We start from the raw sequence: 18854 nt of genomic DNA, 5'->3' as shown, positions 1-18854 counted from the left end.
ACTCACATTAAACTTATGTGTGATATGAAAAAAATCGTATCATAATATCGAATGACCAAAAAAGTTTCATCTTTTTTGCAAAATGGTCATTGAATTGGGGTGGGGTGTGTTTGTTTTGGGGGGAGGGGGGCTGGAGGGGTAGTCACGTTATTGGCCCCTTTACTCTAAAAGACAAACATGAAAACCTGCCAATCCTAGCATGCAATGTAGCATCTACTGGAGATAACGAATGGACGACTGTCATTTTTGGAGGGTACTCCATCGACCAGGCAAAGCCCCCAAAGTAAAGTTATTGGAGTTTGAGTTGGCATGCATGGTTTAGAATCCAGATGCTCTCAACTTTAACTCTATTGACTCGCGCAAGTCGATTCGACCTGCGCGTGACATGGCTCTTATCCTTAGCCGACCCTTTCAAATACGTTGCGTTGCTTGCTTCTGTTCTTTCCTGAAAATAGAACAGGATAAAAATATTAAAGATTAAGAATGTGTGCAATTACGCAGCAGACTGCGCATTGATCGCTTGAATCCGGAGGTCGCCATGGGCTGCTCTGCGTCATCGCCAGGTAAACACCTCGGCTGCCTTCTAATCCCCTTCTTCTGTGTCTTCTGACGATCTGGCACTTGCGCACGCTTGTATGGCCCTCCTCCAACAGAATCTCAGCTGCGGCTGGCGCAAATGGAGGACAAAGGATCAATAGCCAGATTTGCGCTGGATTGAATTGAAGCAATTCCTTGTGTGGTCAAGGATGTTCACAAGCTCTCAGATGACATGGTTACATGCTGTGTGACCTAGGCCTATATTGCCTACGTGCCACATGTGTGATACTTCGAAACAGTCCGATAGCATGGTTCTATGGAAGAGAAGACGGAATATCTGTGAATTCTGACACTAGAAAATTGTAATTTGTCACTGCGTATGACCTGACAGACTCCATGAGCGTCCAGCTGGAATGTTTCTGATCCCATATAGGAGAGCTTCTTTTTGAAGGACCTGTTAACTTTCAGCTGCAAACAAGTTAAGATCATGCTAGACTCCCAAATGTTGACTATCACATTTTGGTTTTGTTTCATGAGAGGGACTTATTGAGGGACGTTTGCACGACTGTAGGTGAACTTATAGGTGTTCAGTATGTGCAAAAAAAGGTTAAATTGAATGATTCTTAAATCTATGAGCCATTTCTTTTCTTTGGCATTTTTCATTATGGAGGAATAAGGTCATCGATTTCAACTGCACACTTCCCTCTCTTTTGTCATTGTTCAAAGAGTTTCTTTATTTTCAAGTCACAACATATCATGAAGAATTGTCAGCCTATGCATGATAGAGGTTGATGTTCTTGAATTGTTGTGCTTGGGGACAAGATATGGTACGGGCAATAACTTGTGTGAGTTCTTGTAAAAGAGGACTTGAAAGTTCCTCAAACATTTTAATGAGGATTTCCTTGAGATGTTGGCTGTTAATAGATATGGAAAATGATAGTCGAACTTACAAGCACAATTGAGTTAGCATGAACTTGGTCAAAAGTAGAATGTGCTCTAGTTACTAAGATTTTGCCCTTCGTGCGGATTTTCAATGGTGGAGTCAAGCTTTGAGTACTTCATCTATGCCCAAATCTTGGAAATATTGTTTGAAAACAATGTGAAGTGCAATGCTCACTCTCACTTGGAGCTTCTACAAATCAATCATCATGGCTTGGAGATTGTCTCCAAGATTAGTGCTAGTATCCATTAGATATAGTCATGGCATTATCTCCAATTGTGGTTGAAGTGTTGACAAGAGATATCAAAGCTCAAGACCAACCCCTTTGGAAAACCTGGAAACTATGAAGTATTATTGTTTCCACACCTTTGAAAGACATGGAGAAATGAAGTGCCATTGATGCTTAGAACTCCCTCACAACACACGTGTCGATGAGGGCACAACTAGAACTCCAAACCTTTGAAAACACTAACTCAAGATTACATTTGCCACTTTTCATCAATTCAACAATGTTTGAACAGGGACTAAAACAAATCAAAGATGGAGAAGTAAGAGAATATATATAAATCTTGGATTGCTTACAACTAATCATACATCAACATGAATATATGGTGAACCCTTTGTGAGGATAGAGTAGTATTTGTAGAGAAAACATAGAGTGTACAAACATGACTAACACACAGTGAACTCAAACGAGAACGCAAATGAGAATGAAGATGAATGAATGCTGTGATGAATGATGGATGGATGGTGAATGAGGTTAGAGATACAATCGAGTGTGCTTAAGAAGTGGAGGCTGTCCAAAAGCCACACTCTGTGGGAGTGGGCCAAGGGAGAGTATTGAAAGCGCTGTTCTCCGGGAATGGACCCTGAGTGCAGAAAACCACTGACATTGATCACGAAGGAGGAAGAATTGATGCAGAGGCTACAAATGTAACAGTAGATCCTGAAAACACAGCAGTTCCTGAATGGAGGGTAGCGTCTGAGGCAAGAAGAGCAATAACATGATGATCACCAGCAGTAGATGGGCTGTCTGGGACAGCGAGCACACCCTTGTGACAGCTTTCAGAAGCAAAACAGCCATGAGCAGTAGTAAATGCAGAATGTGGTAGGTATGGGCAGCAGGTTGGCACCACCAGCAGGTAAGATGGCCGCTGCCAGGTAATGGGCGGCAGCCAGGAGGGCTGGGTGGTAGCCTCCAAGGTTGGGTGGCAGCTTCCAAGTGTAGGCAAGCAGCTTGAAGAGGAGAAGGTGATGCAGATGATCAAGATGATGATAGAGGGGGACGCTAGCATTGACTGAGGGATTAATAGATGGATACGGCAGTGCAACTCGGTCAGAATATGTACAATGGGTTGTACGAGTATGAACAGCTGAGATCTCTCAATCTGCATGAAAAACAAGTGAAAATGACTGGGGGCAGGCTTGCTGTAAATAGATGAACAAAATATTGCAGCAGGTTGCTAGTTAAAAGCGGACTGATTGCAGCGAAAAAGTGGCCGATAGCTGCATTAAATGTGTAGACTGCCACATGGCACCTGTCTAATCTGCAAACCATCTGCTGTTGCGCCTCCCTGCCCATCCAGCCTATTGCCCAGATTGCTGCCCATTGGCCTGGCAATTGCCCCATCGGCTGTCTGAACTGCTCTTGTACATGGTGAAGCGATCTAAACTGGCCAAAACTGCCTTGACCAAGCTTATGCCCATCTTGGAGGCAATCAAATCTCTTAACACCCTCTTAGATCTTGGATGTAGCGTAAGGTGAAGGGATCTAGAACCTTGAAAGGTGTCCTCTTGTTGTCCTTGCTTGCTAAGGCCCCTAGATGGTTGTCTTCTGCAGCAAATTGCTGTTCTCTGATCAGAAAATGGATCAGGAGCTTTCTTTCTCTCTCTCCCAGGTTGTAAATTAACTGAATGATCAAGACGCAACTCCCATAAATGTTTTCTCAGTTTGCATGGGCATTTTTGCCAAGTGACAGCCTTTTAAACCCATTTTTTAGCATTATCTAGTCATTTAATTAGTTTTCAAAATAAAATAATCTCAAAAATTAATTTAAGTCATTTTGACCTTGCCCAAAATTAAATGTGCCTATCCATAATTAAATTGGCTAGGCCATTTGTAACTTGGAGTGGTCTCCAACCTCTGTTGACCTTTAAACCGGTATTAATTAATTAATTAATGTTAGTCCCTAGTGTTACCACTAACACTTATTGGCTAAACAATTGTCCTAGGCTCGAAACTGATACCAATTGACCGCCAAAACCCAGTTGGCATAACTTATCACAACTTTTGTCTTTGACGTACTGCATCCTCGGGGTCCTTGGCTTGTTACCATGAAATAACTGCCATGTCCATCACATGTGCTAAACAACCTTGTACATTTGATTAGTAACTTAATTAAAATTAAATGTTATCGACAAGATTAAAGCATCACAAAATTTCACGTCTCCTTGATAGACTTCTCCCTTGAAATCCCTGCAATCATCATCGATTGCAATGCATTGTGTCAAAAGCATATTGCACTAGAATTTCCATAAGGCATCATAGTCATAATATTGGCCATTGTTGTTTAACCATGCCACATACCCCAAACTTGCTGAAAATTTTTAATCAGCATAAACATGATACACATATGAAAAACAGACCAAAGCTATTGTTAGAAACCCATTGGATGCATCTATAACTCATGTTTCTCAATAGTTCTGATGTCACAACCATAATAAAACATGAACCCAGCATAAACCATGGCTGAAACTGTTAATGCCATTCATTAACATGCTGCTGTCCATGGAACTAGCCGTAAAGAATTGGAAATTGAGCATAAACTAATCATAAACTGATCACTTGTTGATTTGAGAACTGATCACAAACTGTTGCAAAAGTGATCAGCAATTGATGTAGAGATTGATGGTCCCAAAGTGACCATAAATGGTTCTCAAATTGATCAAAATTGAACTCAAACATATCATAATTTGATCTCAAAATTGAGGCAAAAGCTCATGCCCAATTGATCATGAATTGGTCCCAAACTAATGCAGAAGTATAGTTTTAGAGCATAGTACCTTGGATGCATGCTGAATACATTCGAGATCCACTACATACGAGAGTTGTTCACAATTGGCGGAGTAAAAGTGCTATTGCCCCCTTGAGCATTAGGCAACACTCCAGACCCTTGCTCTACTGAACCTGACGGAGCCCGAATTGAAGTCGATTGTAATTGAAAGGCATCTAGGTAAAGCTACAACAACTGAGGATAGTCTCCCAAGTCATCCTCTTCCATCCATTTTGTATCCATTGGTGAATAATTCTAAAACTTCACCAAATTTCTTGTGGAAATCTCATCTATGTGCCAAGATCCACTCAGGTACCAAAATCTCATCTAGCTCCTCAATCTCAAGTTGAATTTGCACATCACCACGAAAAGGCCTCGACCATAGTTGTCTTCGTATGTTGTATAATATTGATCATACTGTCCTCCCGCGTTCTGTTGCCTTTAATTTGGCGCGTTCCGCCTGCATGGCACTTCTTGGGGGGCTGGGGAAGCCTTGGATACCTCATCTCACCCCCTTTTCCAGCTGTGCAATCCTCCACCAAGTGTGACGGTGCATACCTAGTTCCATGGGTTCGCGTGCGAGACCCGCACAAGCAACATGGTCCGCGGGCACGCAACACTGTGTTGTGTCCTGAGCATGCAGCAGAAGCCAACTCGCAAGACTTGTCAAGGCGATACGCTGTTGTGTCACAGCATGACCCCGTTACGTCATGGGGCGTTATGCCCTTGATATCCCTCCCGCGTCATGGCTTGCTCACAGCACACGTAATGTGTTTGTCTAACTCGCATAAGGGTAACATGGCGCTTGGAGTCATCGGATCGTGCCATGGAAGAGTTCCGGGCTCACAAGGATCCACAATCAACCATCTTGGCACATGGTGCCACGGGGGTGACATAGTCCATAACCCACCTCTCCTCATAAGTAGTCATGGTGACTTGAACTCGAAGTAGGAGGCCCGGTTGCCTCGCTCAAAATGAGAACCTTGCATGCTGGGAGGCAAAAATGATGGTTGCTCCATGAGGCATGGCCTACATGGAGGAGGTAGGGAGACATGGGTTGCCCAAGCCTCACACTCCCTTCCCTCATAAAGCCCTCCTTGGATTCCATCCAGATGGAAGCCCTCTTTGACTGTTTGAACTTTGACGCTTCTTTCATCTACAAAAGGTGCTCCTCTCCTCCATGCTTCCACACCAATTCAGCAAGCATTTACCATTCTCATTTTCCGCTCTTGGATCTTCAATGGACTTGTGATTTGTCATTCTCATCTCCCATCCCCTCTTTTCCGCACCCTATCAAAGCATTTGCCATTCTCAAATCTCATCTCCCATTCCCTCTATCCCGCACCCTATCAAAGCATTTGCCATTCTCATCTCCTATCCCCTCTCTCTTACTCTTGCTCTTTCAACTTTACCCCAACCCTCGGGCCTCTCCCTCTCTTTTAACTTTCAAGTTTCAAGAGTTGAGACTTTAGCATCTCACTCTACCTCTCCCTCTCTCTCTCTCTCACTCTTCCCCAGGCCTCTTTTATCCGTTATCGACACCATGACTCGTGAGAAGCATGAGGCCTTCAATTTGCACGCGATCCATGTGGAGAGGGACACAAAGAAGTCCAATTCCCACCATTGGACATGCAAGCATTGCGGGAAGCGTTATACAAGTGGTGCAACTTGTTAGAGTGCAGCGGTGCGGAAGCGTAGGACTGTGAGAGAGAGAACGCAGAGAGAGAGAAGAGAGAGAAAGAGACAGTGGAAGATGAAGATCTGCTGTATACAAAGATATGCAAATATATACACGGGCGCAGTGCGCTGGACTGCGTGTCTCCACCTTGACAATGCAACCTGCTGGTCACCTTGAAGTCCGCTGCAGTCTGCACGATCTCCTGACTGAAATCTGCGAACAGAGACGGAATCTGCGCGAGCCTCCAGCGTGTAATTTGCGAGCAGAAGAATGTGGGAGACTGCTGGAAAAATCGGCTATAAATAGCCAAAAAACTGGGCGCCAAAATATGCAGGTCGGCTGCATTAAATGCAGCCGACTGTACTGCAGCAGGTCGGACTGCCACGTGGCAGTCCGACTGTACAGTCCGACTGGACTGTGAACTGTGCAGTCCGACCAGGCAACTGATCTCTAACACCCCCTCTCAGAGCCTGGGCGGGGCAGAAGTCTGAGGGATCTGGAATGTCTCTGAAGTAGAGCCTGGGGAAGTGCCTTCGTAAACAAATGTCACAACTCTATAGAAACAGAATTTGTATCCTTTTTCATTAATTTGTCTATATAATGATTTATTAAATTTATTTCCTTTGCACTAGTTAGATATAAAGAAAAGTGCATTAGAGCTGGCCACTGATGAGTGGTCATAGGTTATGGTGGACCTACGCGGCGGGTTAGAGAAAAGATAGTTCACACTTCCACCTATATGGCCCGATTGGGCGCTTGTGACCAAAACTCACGCATATCAGGGTTAGACTCACACACAGAAAGGATTGATGCCTTGAAGTGTGGGCTAGATCCACCGGAACAGACAGTTACAATCAACAAGATGGCATGATCATGAAATGCTTGTATAATGTGCATGTGTGGGCTGAAAGCTTGAAATGCACATTTCTTTGCATAGGAAAGTCACATGAAGATTTTGATACCGTTTTTGCGATGTACACGGAAAAAGCTTTCATATGACACCCATCCTGGGGGGGTTCCTAAATTTTAGGAGCCTCGAATTAGCCTAAAAATGCTAGTCCTAAAAAATAGGGATGTTATTCTAAAAATAGTAAGTTCTGTACTCTGATTGTGCTTACTAAATTTGATTGTTTCTATTCTTGACAGTATTCAGCCCAAAAAGGAAGGCCATAGATAAGAGACAAGTGTTAAGACACTTGTCACACAAGTTTCCAAGTGTCCCACCACTTGTCACATCTCATGACATGTGGCTGGACACTTGTCTTGTGCTACTCCACTTTCCCCTTTTGTACTAGCTCTTCCCTCTCCTATAAATAAGAGCTCGTTTTTCTTCATTCAGCATCATTTTTCTTTGCTGTAAACTCATGTACATCACCCACAGATAGCCAGAAACTGGTCCTATCCATCCCCATCATCATCCCCCACTTCTCCATTATCAAATTCCTCCATATTCCCTCTTCCATCATTGCTGTTTTACAGGACAGGAAGCCTGTAAATTCATTACAGCACCTCCTTCTCAAGCTCTTTCTTCCATTTTAGCAACAAGAAGCAAGCCCTATCCATGTACTACTGTTCAACGATGGAGAAAGGCTGATTTCCCCTCTTTCTTCTCTCATACTGTAAAGAAATCAGTTCTTATCATTGCATAATAGATAATGCATGTGTGTTTGTACATCTTTTGCATGATCTTGTGAGAGTGAGAATTACTTCTCCTCACTCTCAGGTTGATTGTAACTGAGCTCTTCCCTAAGGGACTTGGGTTGAGCAGAAATACATTCCTTCGGGGGGGGGTTGCCCATCTTCAACCCTCAATCTTGTCTCCATTACTTTTACATTTTCATGGCTGTAATTTTGTGAGTAATTTTCATTTTCAGCTTTAAGTGTTTATTCTCTTTTATATTAAATCTCGAAAACAAGCAAATATCATAATTGTTAAGCATACTACGTTGTTCGGGGCGTTTACAACAAATCTGCAAGATTGTCCTCCGTCTTGCAGTACTCCACGGTGATGGTCTCATCCAGAAGCTTCTCTCTGATAAAATGGTATTGGATCTCTATGAGCTTCGTCCGGGCATGAAAAACAGGATTCCGTGCCAAGGCAATGCAACTCTCATTGTCGCATTACAGCAAAGTAGGACGAGTCTGGGGGCAGCCAAGCTCCTCCAACAATCTCCGAAGCCACACAACCTCATATGTGGTGGAAGACGCGGCCCGATACTCCGCCTCAGTAGACGAAAGGGCTACCGTGGGCTGCTTCTTGCTACCCCATGAGATAACACCTGCACCCAAGGTAAAACAGTAACCTGTAGTAGACCGCCTGTGGTCCACATCACCGGCCCAATCGGAGTCGCTCCAACCTGCAAGAACAAGATCTAAACCACCTGTGCCTGCGGGATAATGAATCCCTAAATCAGACGTCCCCCTCAAATACCGAAGTATCCTCTGATCAGCCTGCCAATGCACTGTCTGAGGTTCACTCATAAACCCTGCCAAGAGCCCAACAACAAAACAAAGATCAATACGAGTGTTGAGGAGCCAAATCAATGAGCCAATCAATTGACGATAGCGGGAAGCATCCGCCATGGAAGAAGTTGAATGGGAAGTGGCCTTCCAGTTCGGATCCATAGGAGTAGAAAGGGTCCGATAATCCTCCATCACAAAAGAAACCAAGAGCTCCTGTACATATCTCTGCTGAGAGATGAAGATTCCCCTCTGAGACTGATAAATCTCATGGCCCAAAAAGAAATGGAGTAGACCCAAGTCCGTCATCTCGAATGTCCGATGTAAAGCTGCCTTCGTCTCTTGGACCTTCTGTGTATGATCACCTGTGACAATCAAATCATCAACATATAACACAAAAAGCACACAACTAGCCTCGGAAGTGTGTACATAAAGCTGCGGATCGGCCTTAGAACGCCGATATCCCAACTGTGACTGAAGGAACGAATCAATCTTCTCGTTCCATGCATGCGGAGCGTGCTTGAGGCCATACAAGGCCTTCTTCAACCTGTAGACTCTCCCATTTGAAGATCCAAAGCTAGGAGGCTGCTCTACGTAGATCTCCTCCTTCAGATCACCATTGAGGAAGGCCGACTTCACATCCAATTGGTAGACAGGCCATCTCCTATGGCCAACCAAGGCAAGAACAACGTGAATAGTCGCCATACGAGCAGTGGGGGCAAAAGTATCATGACAATCAATCCTTGGGCGCTGTGCAAAACCTTTAGCAACAAGGCGAGCCTTGTGCTTGTCCAAAGAACCATCGCTAAGGTACTTGGTCTTGAAAACCCATTTGACGCCAATCACCTTCTTATTCGGGGGGCGTGGCACGAGTGACCACGTGCCATTCCTCTCAATAGCCTCCAACTCGGTTTCCATAGCTTTCTTCCATGGTGCGGACTGTAAAGTCTCCTTCACGGAGGTGGGCTCTCGATCCTGCATAACATGGGTCATCAAACAATAGTTAGAGCAAACAAGCTCCGTAGAATGTGCCTGGTGCCGCCGTGACCGCCGCGGACCATCCTACGGTCCCCACTCCTCAGGAACCCCCTCGATCCCTGAATCACGGAGTGTGTCACGGGCCCAACGAGGAGGAGGCCGAACCTCTCCTCGTCTCTCTCCAGCAGCTGAAGACTTTGGGATATCCACCGGTGGTAACTCCTCGGGGGTGACCGGTGGAACAGTAGACTCTGTGTCAGAAACAGAATCAGAAGCAAAAGGCGCGGGCTCCAAAGGAACTGTAGCGGGAGCCCAACTCTCCCCTGGATTTCCAAGAACGGGATGCTCCTCACCCGCTGGTATGGCCGGAACCTCCACAAACCGCACATCTCGACTGGTGTACACATCCCACTTGACGGGATCATACAAACGATAGCCTTGGGACAGGGAGCTGTAGCCAACAAATACTTGTCTTCGGGAAGCTGCTTCAAATTTATCACGATGAGCCTTGGGAATGTGAACATAGGCATCACACCTAAAGACCCTAAAATAAGAAACATCGGGCTTAGTCCCAAAGTAAGCCTCAAAAGGTGTCATCCCATCAACGGCCGAAGTGGGGGATCGGTTAAGGATGTGGACTGCAGTAGCCACAGCCTCGGCCCACAGAAACTGAGGTGTCTGTCGGTGCTCCATCATGGTGCGCGCCATCTCGATCACACTTCGGTTCTTCCGTTCAAGAATGCCATTTTCTTGAGGATTGTTGGTATTAGCAAACTCATGGTGAATACCTTTATCTGCACAAAAACGAGCAAACTCATTAGAAACAAATTCGCCACCTTTGTCGGATCGCAAGGTCTTCAATCTCTGGCCCGATCGGTTCTCCTTAAAGAGAAGCCAATCCTTGAAGTGGGAGAAAGCTTCTGACTTCAATGCCAAAAAATAGGCCCATGTCATCTTGCTGTAGTCATCTACGATCAACATGAAGTACGAGCTCCCTCGCAAGGACTCGTTCCTCATAGGGCCACAAAGATCCGTAGATACAAGCTCCATCGGTGAAGTAGACCGCCGCGAAGCTTTGTGGGGAATGGCATCCCTATGCTGCTTCCCACGAATGCAGGAGACACATGGCTACTGGCTCACCACCATGTTCGGCAACCCTCGAACAAGCTGTCCACGTGACGCCCTCCAAAGATAATCATAGTTGAGGTGACCAAACCGAGCATGCCATAGCTCTGATTGTGTCTGAGAGGTAAGAAGAAGAGTAGAGAGGGCGGTGGAAGACTTCAATTTGTAGATGCCGTTCTCCTCATATCCAGATGAGAGAACCTTCCTAGACGCATGATCAAGGACTCGCACCGAATCACTGTCAAACTCCACCAAAAGTCCAAGGGAACAAATCTTATGAACTGACAGAAGATGATACCCTAAACCTGGTACATGCAAGACCTCTGAGGTATGGGTACCACCGCGTCCATCTGGAATAAGCTGCATCTCACCCCGTCCTGCAATAGACACTGAAGAGCTATCTCCAATGAGAATCTGCCCACGCGAAGGTCGCAACTAGGCAACACCATCTGATGAAGGAGTCATGTGCTGGGAGGCACCACTGTCAACGATCCACTCTCGAGCTTGGGGAGCCGTCATCGCAGCATCAGAAGTATTCGGTGTAGAGTCCTCAATGACAGCTAGATGAAGAAATGCAGCTGATGAGGGTGCAGCCACCGCTCCAGAATCCTTTGTGTCCTTCTTGTTGGTGTCCTTCTTGTCTTTGTCAGGGCAATCCTTCTTCCAATGGCCAGTCTTTCCACAAATATGGCATGTGGATTCTTTGTCATTGTCATTGTCCTTCTTTGACTTGTTATCCCCCTTCTTCTTCTTTTGATCCTTCCCCTTCTTCTGAGAGGCTTGACCTGTCAGTGCTTTTGACTTGGAAGCATTCTGTCCCTTTAGTTGTTCCTCTTGGTCCAAGACCATAGGAACCAACTCTTCCCATCGAAGAGTGGACTCCCGTCCCGAAGCAATAAGGGCGGAGTAGAAAGCACCGAATCGTGGCGGCAACAACCGGGACAAGAGTATGATCGCCATGTCTTCGGAGGAAATCGGCTTCCTCGCATTTTGAACCTGCATTTGAAGCTGTCTAAGCTTGTTGATGTGCTCCCGCAACGAAGAAGACTTGTTCACGGACAAGGTCCGCATTTGTACCTCCAAAGAAACCCGCTTCATAAGGGTCATCCGGTCATACATCTGATCAAGCTCCAGCCATATCTCTTGAGCCACCGTCAAGTGCTCGATGTGAGCTATCACGGCTGTAGTATAAGACAGAAAAAGAAAGGAACGAATCCTAGCATTCAGTTTGTCCCAGTGAGACTCTGCCTTAGCCAACTCCGCACGAGCATTGGAAGAGTTTGGACTCATCTCTCACCGAGGGCCGGTCGATCTCCTCCTGTACAAGCTCCGCCAAATCGTAGGACTCAAGGATGGCCAACATCATCACACACCAGATGCGGTAGTTGTCGCCATCGAGCTTCTGATCTGCGGGAAGAGCCGGTAAGACAGGCACCTTCCGGTCCATAATCGTCTGGAACTCCAAGTCAATCTCTGTAGACATCTTCACCTGTAATGCCTTCACAAACGCAAAAGCAGCCCCCTCTGACTGTGAAAACGCAGCCTGCTAGGGCTCTTCCGCGTCCCGAAACTTCTTCACCCGCCGGAGGCGATGAAATAGCAAAACCTGCACTTGAAAGCTGAAAATTCAAACTTTCTCCTCGTCAAAACAGCAGAAAACAGCAGCAAATCCACCACTTGGCTCCTTTCCCGCGTGCCCACGCTCGCTTCAGCCTTGTTCCAAGGCGCAGCCCTCCTGCCTGCCCTCAAACGCTGAAAACTCAGCCTTGTGTCGCGATAGAACCTCCTCTTCAGGTTGGTTTTGCACTCAGTCAGCCCTTCAACACTGCTCTAATACCATGTTAGAGTGCAGCGGTGCGGAAGCGTAGGACTGAGAGAGAGAACGCAGAGAGAGAGAAGAGAGAGAAGGAGACAGTGGAAGATGAAGATCTGCTGTATAAAGTGTGCTGTATACAAAGATATGCAGATATATACACGGGCGTAGTGCGCTGAACTGCGTGTCTCCACCTCGACAATGCAGCCTGTTGTTCACCTCGAAGTCCGCTGCAGTCTGCACGATCTCCTGACTGAAATCTGCGAACAGAGACGGAATCTGCGCGAGCCTCCAGCATGTAATCTGCGAGCAGAAGAATGTGGGAGACTGCTGGAAAAATCGGCTATAAATAGCCAAAAAATTGGGCGCCAAAATATGCAGGTCGGCTGCATTAAATGCAGCCGACTGTACTGCAGCAGGTCGGACTGCTACGTGGCAGTCCGACTGGACTGTGAACTGTGCAGTCTGACCAGGCAACTGATCTCTAACACAACTTGGCTTCTCCAACATCTTTTTAAGATGGGGGGCTTGGGGCAAGTTTCTCCATGCAAGGAGATCCCTCAAAACATTGCGGAGAAGATTCTCTCCAAGATGAGAGGGGGATCCACAAGAGGAGGAGGAATGGCTTATGGGCACCAACTCCTATGCCTACTAACAAGGAAGAATCGAATGTGGGTGTATCTTTAATCTGTGCGGGAGAGGTCTCTACCATTGGTGGAGGGGGCTCCACATCTGCATCCGGCTCCGGTACAAGACAGAGTGGAGGCTTATGCAATGCCAGAGAGACAATCCTCTCTCTCTCTCAAGCTCCCCGTCATATGCATGGATCTTAGAGAAAGGCAATGCCTTGTAGACATTGAAATTGCATGCACGGTGATTGTGTGCAATCTTGCATTCAATATCCTAAAGCAAGAGCAATGGAAAATGATGGTAAAAGCCATTGCCAATGTGGGTCCATGTGAAGGATAGACCGATGTCATATGCAATGACATGAGGACGAAAAAGATTAATGAAGAGGAGAGGATTGATAGAGCCCTTGATCCTATTCGGGCCGCATGGATAAAATATTGTTGCTCCATTTTCACCGATGGATGGAGTGATCGTAAGAAGCGGGGCATCATCAACATACTCGTTTCATGTCCACTCGGCACTTACATTTTGTGGATTGTAGATACCGGCAAGAGGGGGAGGAAAACGACGGGTGCATTTATCTACCGCCACATTCAGCAAGCTATCATTGAGGTATATATTTGTGAAACCAACCTTCCTTCTGTGGATGGGTGGTAAATCCTTGATTATAGCTTAATTACTTCAGTAAATAATAAATGCAAATCTGAAAATACAAATTTACCTACTGATCTTGGACAATGCACACCCGATTGGTAAATCGAATTCTTCTTCAATAAAGCTAAAGAAATACCGAAAGGGGCGCCAATATTGAAGAAAAAGTTGATTTACCAATCGGGTGTGCATTGTCCAAGATCAGCAGGTAAATTTGTATTTTCAGATTTGCATTTATTGTTTGCTGCTGCAATTAAGTTGTAATTAGGGATTTACCTGTCAAGATTGTGGGAGAGAAGGAAGGAGTCTCACTTGTAGCTTTCTTGCTTGCACAATGGGGAAATACACACAGAGGTGGAGGCTGAAAACAGTTTTCATCTTCTTAGTTGTGTAAGCCAAAAAGAACTCTCATACAAAGAAATAGAAGAACCCTATATATGGGTCTCAAACCAAACTCAACTAACTAAGGTGGCATACTAACTGAGCCACGAACTAGAGTAGATAAGGATAGCTATCATGTAGCTATTATTCATGGGCGGTGTACCAACCGCGTCTGCAACTGACAAGTCGGTGACATAAATACACAACGGTCACCCTGGCGTATCACAAGTGGAGCTCGATATCTCAACACTCCCCCTCGAGCTCAATCCCAATTCCTGCACACCAAGCAGGTCTCTGAACTTGCGCAGCTTCTCTGCGCCCAATGCCTTCGTGAATATGTCAGCTACCTGATCCTCTGTGCTGACATAAACTAGATCAATAAGACCTAGTAAAACCCTCTCTCGCACATAGTGATAATGCACCTCAATGTGCTTTGTTCTAGCATGATAGACTGGGTTATTTGCCAAGTGTATACTACTCATGTTGTCACAATAAATGACAACTGGCCCATCTGTAGGCTGATGCATATCATAAAGTAGCTTATGCAACCAAGCTACCTCACATGCAGCCATTGCTGCGCCCCTGTACTCAGCCTCTGTGCTGGATAAGGCAAGTGTAGGCTGTTTCTTGCTGCTCCAAGTGACTGCAGCACTCCCAAAAGAGAACACATATCCACTGGTAGATCGTCTATCAGAAATGCTACCAGCCCAATCAGCATCAGTGTATCCATGCAATTGTATCTGAACCCCAGTCTCATAAAATAGTCCATACTGCAATGTGGACTTCACATACTTGAGTATGCGTCTAGCCGCATCCAAATGTGGTTTCCTTGGAGCCTGCATAAACTGACTTACCAATCCAACAGCATAGCTCAAATCTGGCCTGGTAATAGTCATATAAATCAAACTTCCTACTATGCGTCTGTATATAGTAGGGTCTTCTAGAAGCTCACCTGCATCTGTGCTCAGCTTCACATTCTGCTCCAAAGGAACTGAAATAGGCTTACAGCCTGTCATCCCATATTTGGACAGCATGTCCAATCCATACTGCCTCTGCAAGAGCTGTATTCCACTTGGTGATCTAATCACCTTAATGCCCAAGAAATAACGCAGCTCTTCCAAATCCTTCATCTCAAACTTCTGCTTCAATAGCATTTTCACATGAAGGATATCTTCATCATTGTCGCCTGTCATAATCAAATCATCAACATAAATGACAAGTAGCATAATACATTTCTCTGTTTTTCTCACATAAAGTGAGAAATTTGCCTTGGAAATCTGAAAGCCAATAGTGACAAGATACTGTCCTATCTTGTCAGACCATGCTCTAGGTGCTTGCTTCAAGCCATACAAGGCTTTCTTCAACCTGCAAACAAACTCAGGATGAACAGCATGCACATAACCTGGTGGCTGCTCCATATAGACCTCTTCTTGCAAATCACCATGCAAGAAGGCATTCTTTACATCCATCTGATGTAAAGACAATCCCTTTGATGCAGCCATAGCAATGATTGCTCTTACGGTTGCCATCCTTGCAACCGGACTGAATGTTTTTTCATAGTCAATGCCATATGTTTGTGCATACCCCTTGACTACTAATCTTGCCTTGTATCTGTTCACAGAACCATCTGCATTGTGCTTCACCTTATAAACCCACTTACAGCCAATTGCATTTTTACCTTTAGGCAAAGGTACCAATTCCCATGTAGCATTTGCTTCCAAGGCATCCATTTCTTCATCCATGGCTTTCTCCCATTTTTCTTTTCCCATGGCTTCCTCAAAAGAAGTGGGTTTTGGTTCCTGTATCACCTTGATCATATATGCATAGTGAATGGCTGTAAATCCATCATATTTCAGTCTATCTACAGGATACCTAACTCTGGTAGACCTGCGCAAACTAGGTTCACTCCCAGGTGCTCTCAAAACATCCCTGGTCTTCCTTACTCCAGGTGTAACAATAGAATGAATACCCAACTCATCATCAATGCTCTGTTCTGAGCCATTGGATTCACCATCCACATAAGAGTGACCTGCATTCACATCAAACATGGGCTGATCTACCTTCTCTTTTCCTTTTCGTGATACCTGCATACCACTATCTGCATTGCTTTGAGAAGATTTTCCTGATCTCAATCTGCCTGTCCATGGCGAAGAATATGAACCACTGCTAGAGGACGCTCCAGGTCCACTAATATTTTGTGACTGCTGCTGTGAATTCTGTGCAGCATTACCACTTTGTGCATCTACATCATCAATCACATTTACTGGTTTATACCAGCTACTCATCTCATCAAAAACAACATCTCTGCTCACTGTAAACTTACGAGTAGAAGGGTTATAGCATCTATACCCTTTTTGCTGCAGAGAATAACCAATAAAGATGCACTTCTCAGCTTTTGGATCCAACTTGGATCTCAACTCATCTGGCACATGTACATAGGCAATGCGACAAAAAATCTTCAAATGAGAAATATTTGGTTTCCTACCAGTATATCTCTCCTCTGGAGTCATCCCATGTATTGCTGCAGTGGGAGTCCTGTTCATTATGTAGACTGCTGTAGCAACTGCTTTAGCCCAATAAAAATCTGGCAGGTCTTTTTCGTTGAGCATGGCACAAGATACCTCTCCAATATGCCTGTTTTTCCTTTCTGCAATTCCATTTTGTTGTGGGGTATGACTGCATGAATATTGCTGCTTTATGCCATGCTCCTGCAGGAACCTTGCAAACTCATTTGAGAGGTATTCTCCCCCTCCATCTGACCTTAGGCATTTTATTTGTAGGCCTGTTTCCTTTTCAACCATAGCTTTAAGAGTTTTGAAATGCCCAAAAACTTCACTTTTCTTTTTCATAAAATACACCCAAACTTTCCTGCTATAGTCATCAATAAAAGTGACAAAATAATGACAGCCTCCAAGAGATGCAGCTTTAGTAGTCCACATATCAGAGTTGATTAATTCCAATGGCTTCTTACTCTCTTGAACATGTCTAGGAAATGGTTTCCTTGCTTGTTTTCCAAACTGACAGGCTTCACATACCTTATGCATTTCTGCAACCTTGAATTTAGGCAATCCTTCAACAATATTTTGGGCCTGCATTGATTTAAGTCGCTGTACATTAACATGGCCAATGCGTTTATGCCAGATATCAATATCTGCAACTACACCGGTCCCATGTGCAAACATTGCTACACTCAATTCAGACATGTCTGCATCCAATGTAAACATTCTGCCCTTCTTCTTTCCTTTTGCTATCAAGCGACCTTTATTTTTCATATCCTCAACAAAGCATCCATGAGGATTAAATCTGACCTGCAAGCCCTGTTCAACCATTTGACCAACAGAAACGAGATTCTTGGTGATATTCGGGACATGAAATACATCGGACAGGTATTTCTTTTTCCCATCCTGCATAGACAAATGAATTTTTCCAATCTGCACAATAGGATGTGCAGTATCATCACCAGTCTCCACAAATCCTGGTTTTTTCATTTTCCTTGCATCCTCCATCCATTCTGCATGACCTGTCATGTGGTTTGATGCACCTGAGTCAACATACCACACATCGTTGCTTTCCTCTGCACTTGTCACAGAATTGTTCATGTGCTGTACCATAAACAAATGCTCATTTCTGTCATCACCCTGTTTACTAGAAGATGCATAATTTCCTTGTTGCAGTTTTCCATTCATGATGTCATTCTGCTTTTTATAGCAATCTTTAGCCATATGACCCATTTTACCACAATAGTAGCATTCAACATTACTGTTTGCATTTTGGCCTCTTTGCCATCCACCACGACCTCTTTGGCTCCCCTTGCCTCTAGAGTTACCGCGTCCTCCTCCATAGGACTGGTTTTCTTGAGTTTGCTGCATATTCTGATTTCTACCACGGCCTCCAAATCGGCCTCCTCTACCTCTGCCTCTACCTCTTCCAGCATTTGAGTAGAAGACAGCTTCTTTTGAAGTTCCTCCTGAAGAAGATGCACCACCATTTCTCTGCTCCTCAGAAATTAGAAGAGCAATCAATTCTCAAAATCAAGAAATCTTTCACGGACGGAAATGGATGTTCGGAACTGTGCATAATCCTTTCCTAGACCATTCAAGGTCACTGAGACTAAATCATCATCTTCCACTGGCGACCCAATGGAAGCAAGTGCATCTGCAATCTTCTTCACCTTCATGTGGTAGTCATTGATGCTCATACTTTCTCTTTGCACATTGTGCAACTCTTGCTTGAGCTGCATTTTCCTGGCTTGCGTATTTGTGCTATACATTTTTGACAAAGTATCCCATACCTCCTTTGGCGTACTTGCATCTTGAATATGCACAATCATAGAGTCTGAAATGCTGATAGATAGCCAGTACATAACTTTCCTGGCTCTCTCATGCCATGCTTTAAATGCCTGCATTTGCTGTTGATTGGGAACATCAGGAAGAATTGGTTCTTCTTCATTTCCTGCAACAAATTCCCAATATCCTTTTCCCATAAGGAAATTCGTCATTCTAAACTTCCATGCTTGGAAGTTGTTCTTGTCAAGCTTTTCAGTGACAATCTGTGAGAGAGAATCAGACGCCATTACAGAACACTGCAAAAAATTCTGTCACTGCAAAG

General features: G+C 44.8%; 1 protein-coding gene across 1 annotated transcript in view; it reads left to right on the top strand.

Moving 5' to 3' along the window:
• The first annotated feature begins 409 nt into the window (after positions 1–409).
• The window catches only part of ARA6 (Ras-related small GTP-binding family protein), a 45588-nt gene continuing 27143 nt past the window's right edge, over positions 410–18854 (top strand). Inside the window, exon 1 of the mRNA XM_087667498.1 lies at positions 410–563. Within this exon, the coding sequence (XP_087523624.1) occupies positions 539–563 (25 nt within the window). The 5' untranslated portion in view covers positions 410–538. The remainder of the gene's footprint in view (positions 564–18854) is intronic.

This window comes from Lygodium microphyllum, chromosome 26, assembly GCF_053477565.2.
Source record: "Lygodium microphyllum isolate KBCC chromosome 26, Lygodium_microphyllum_v1.1.10, whole genome shotgun sequence".
Classification (NCBI taxonomy): domain Eukaryota; kingdom Viridiplantae; phylum Streptophyta; class Polypodiopsida; order Schizaeales; family Lygodiaceae; genus Lygodium; species Lygodium microphyllum.
Note: the sequence above shows the minus strand (reverse complement) of the source record. Positions and strands in the feature narration are given on the sequence as shown.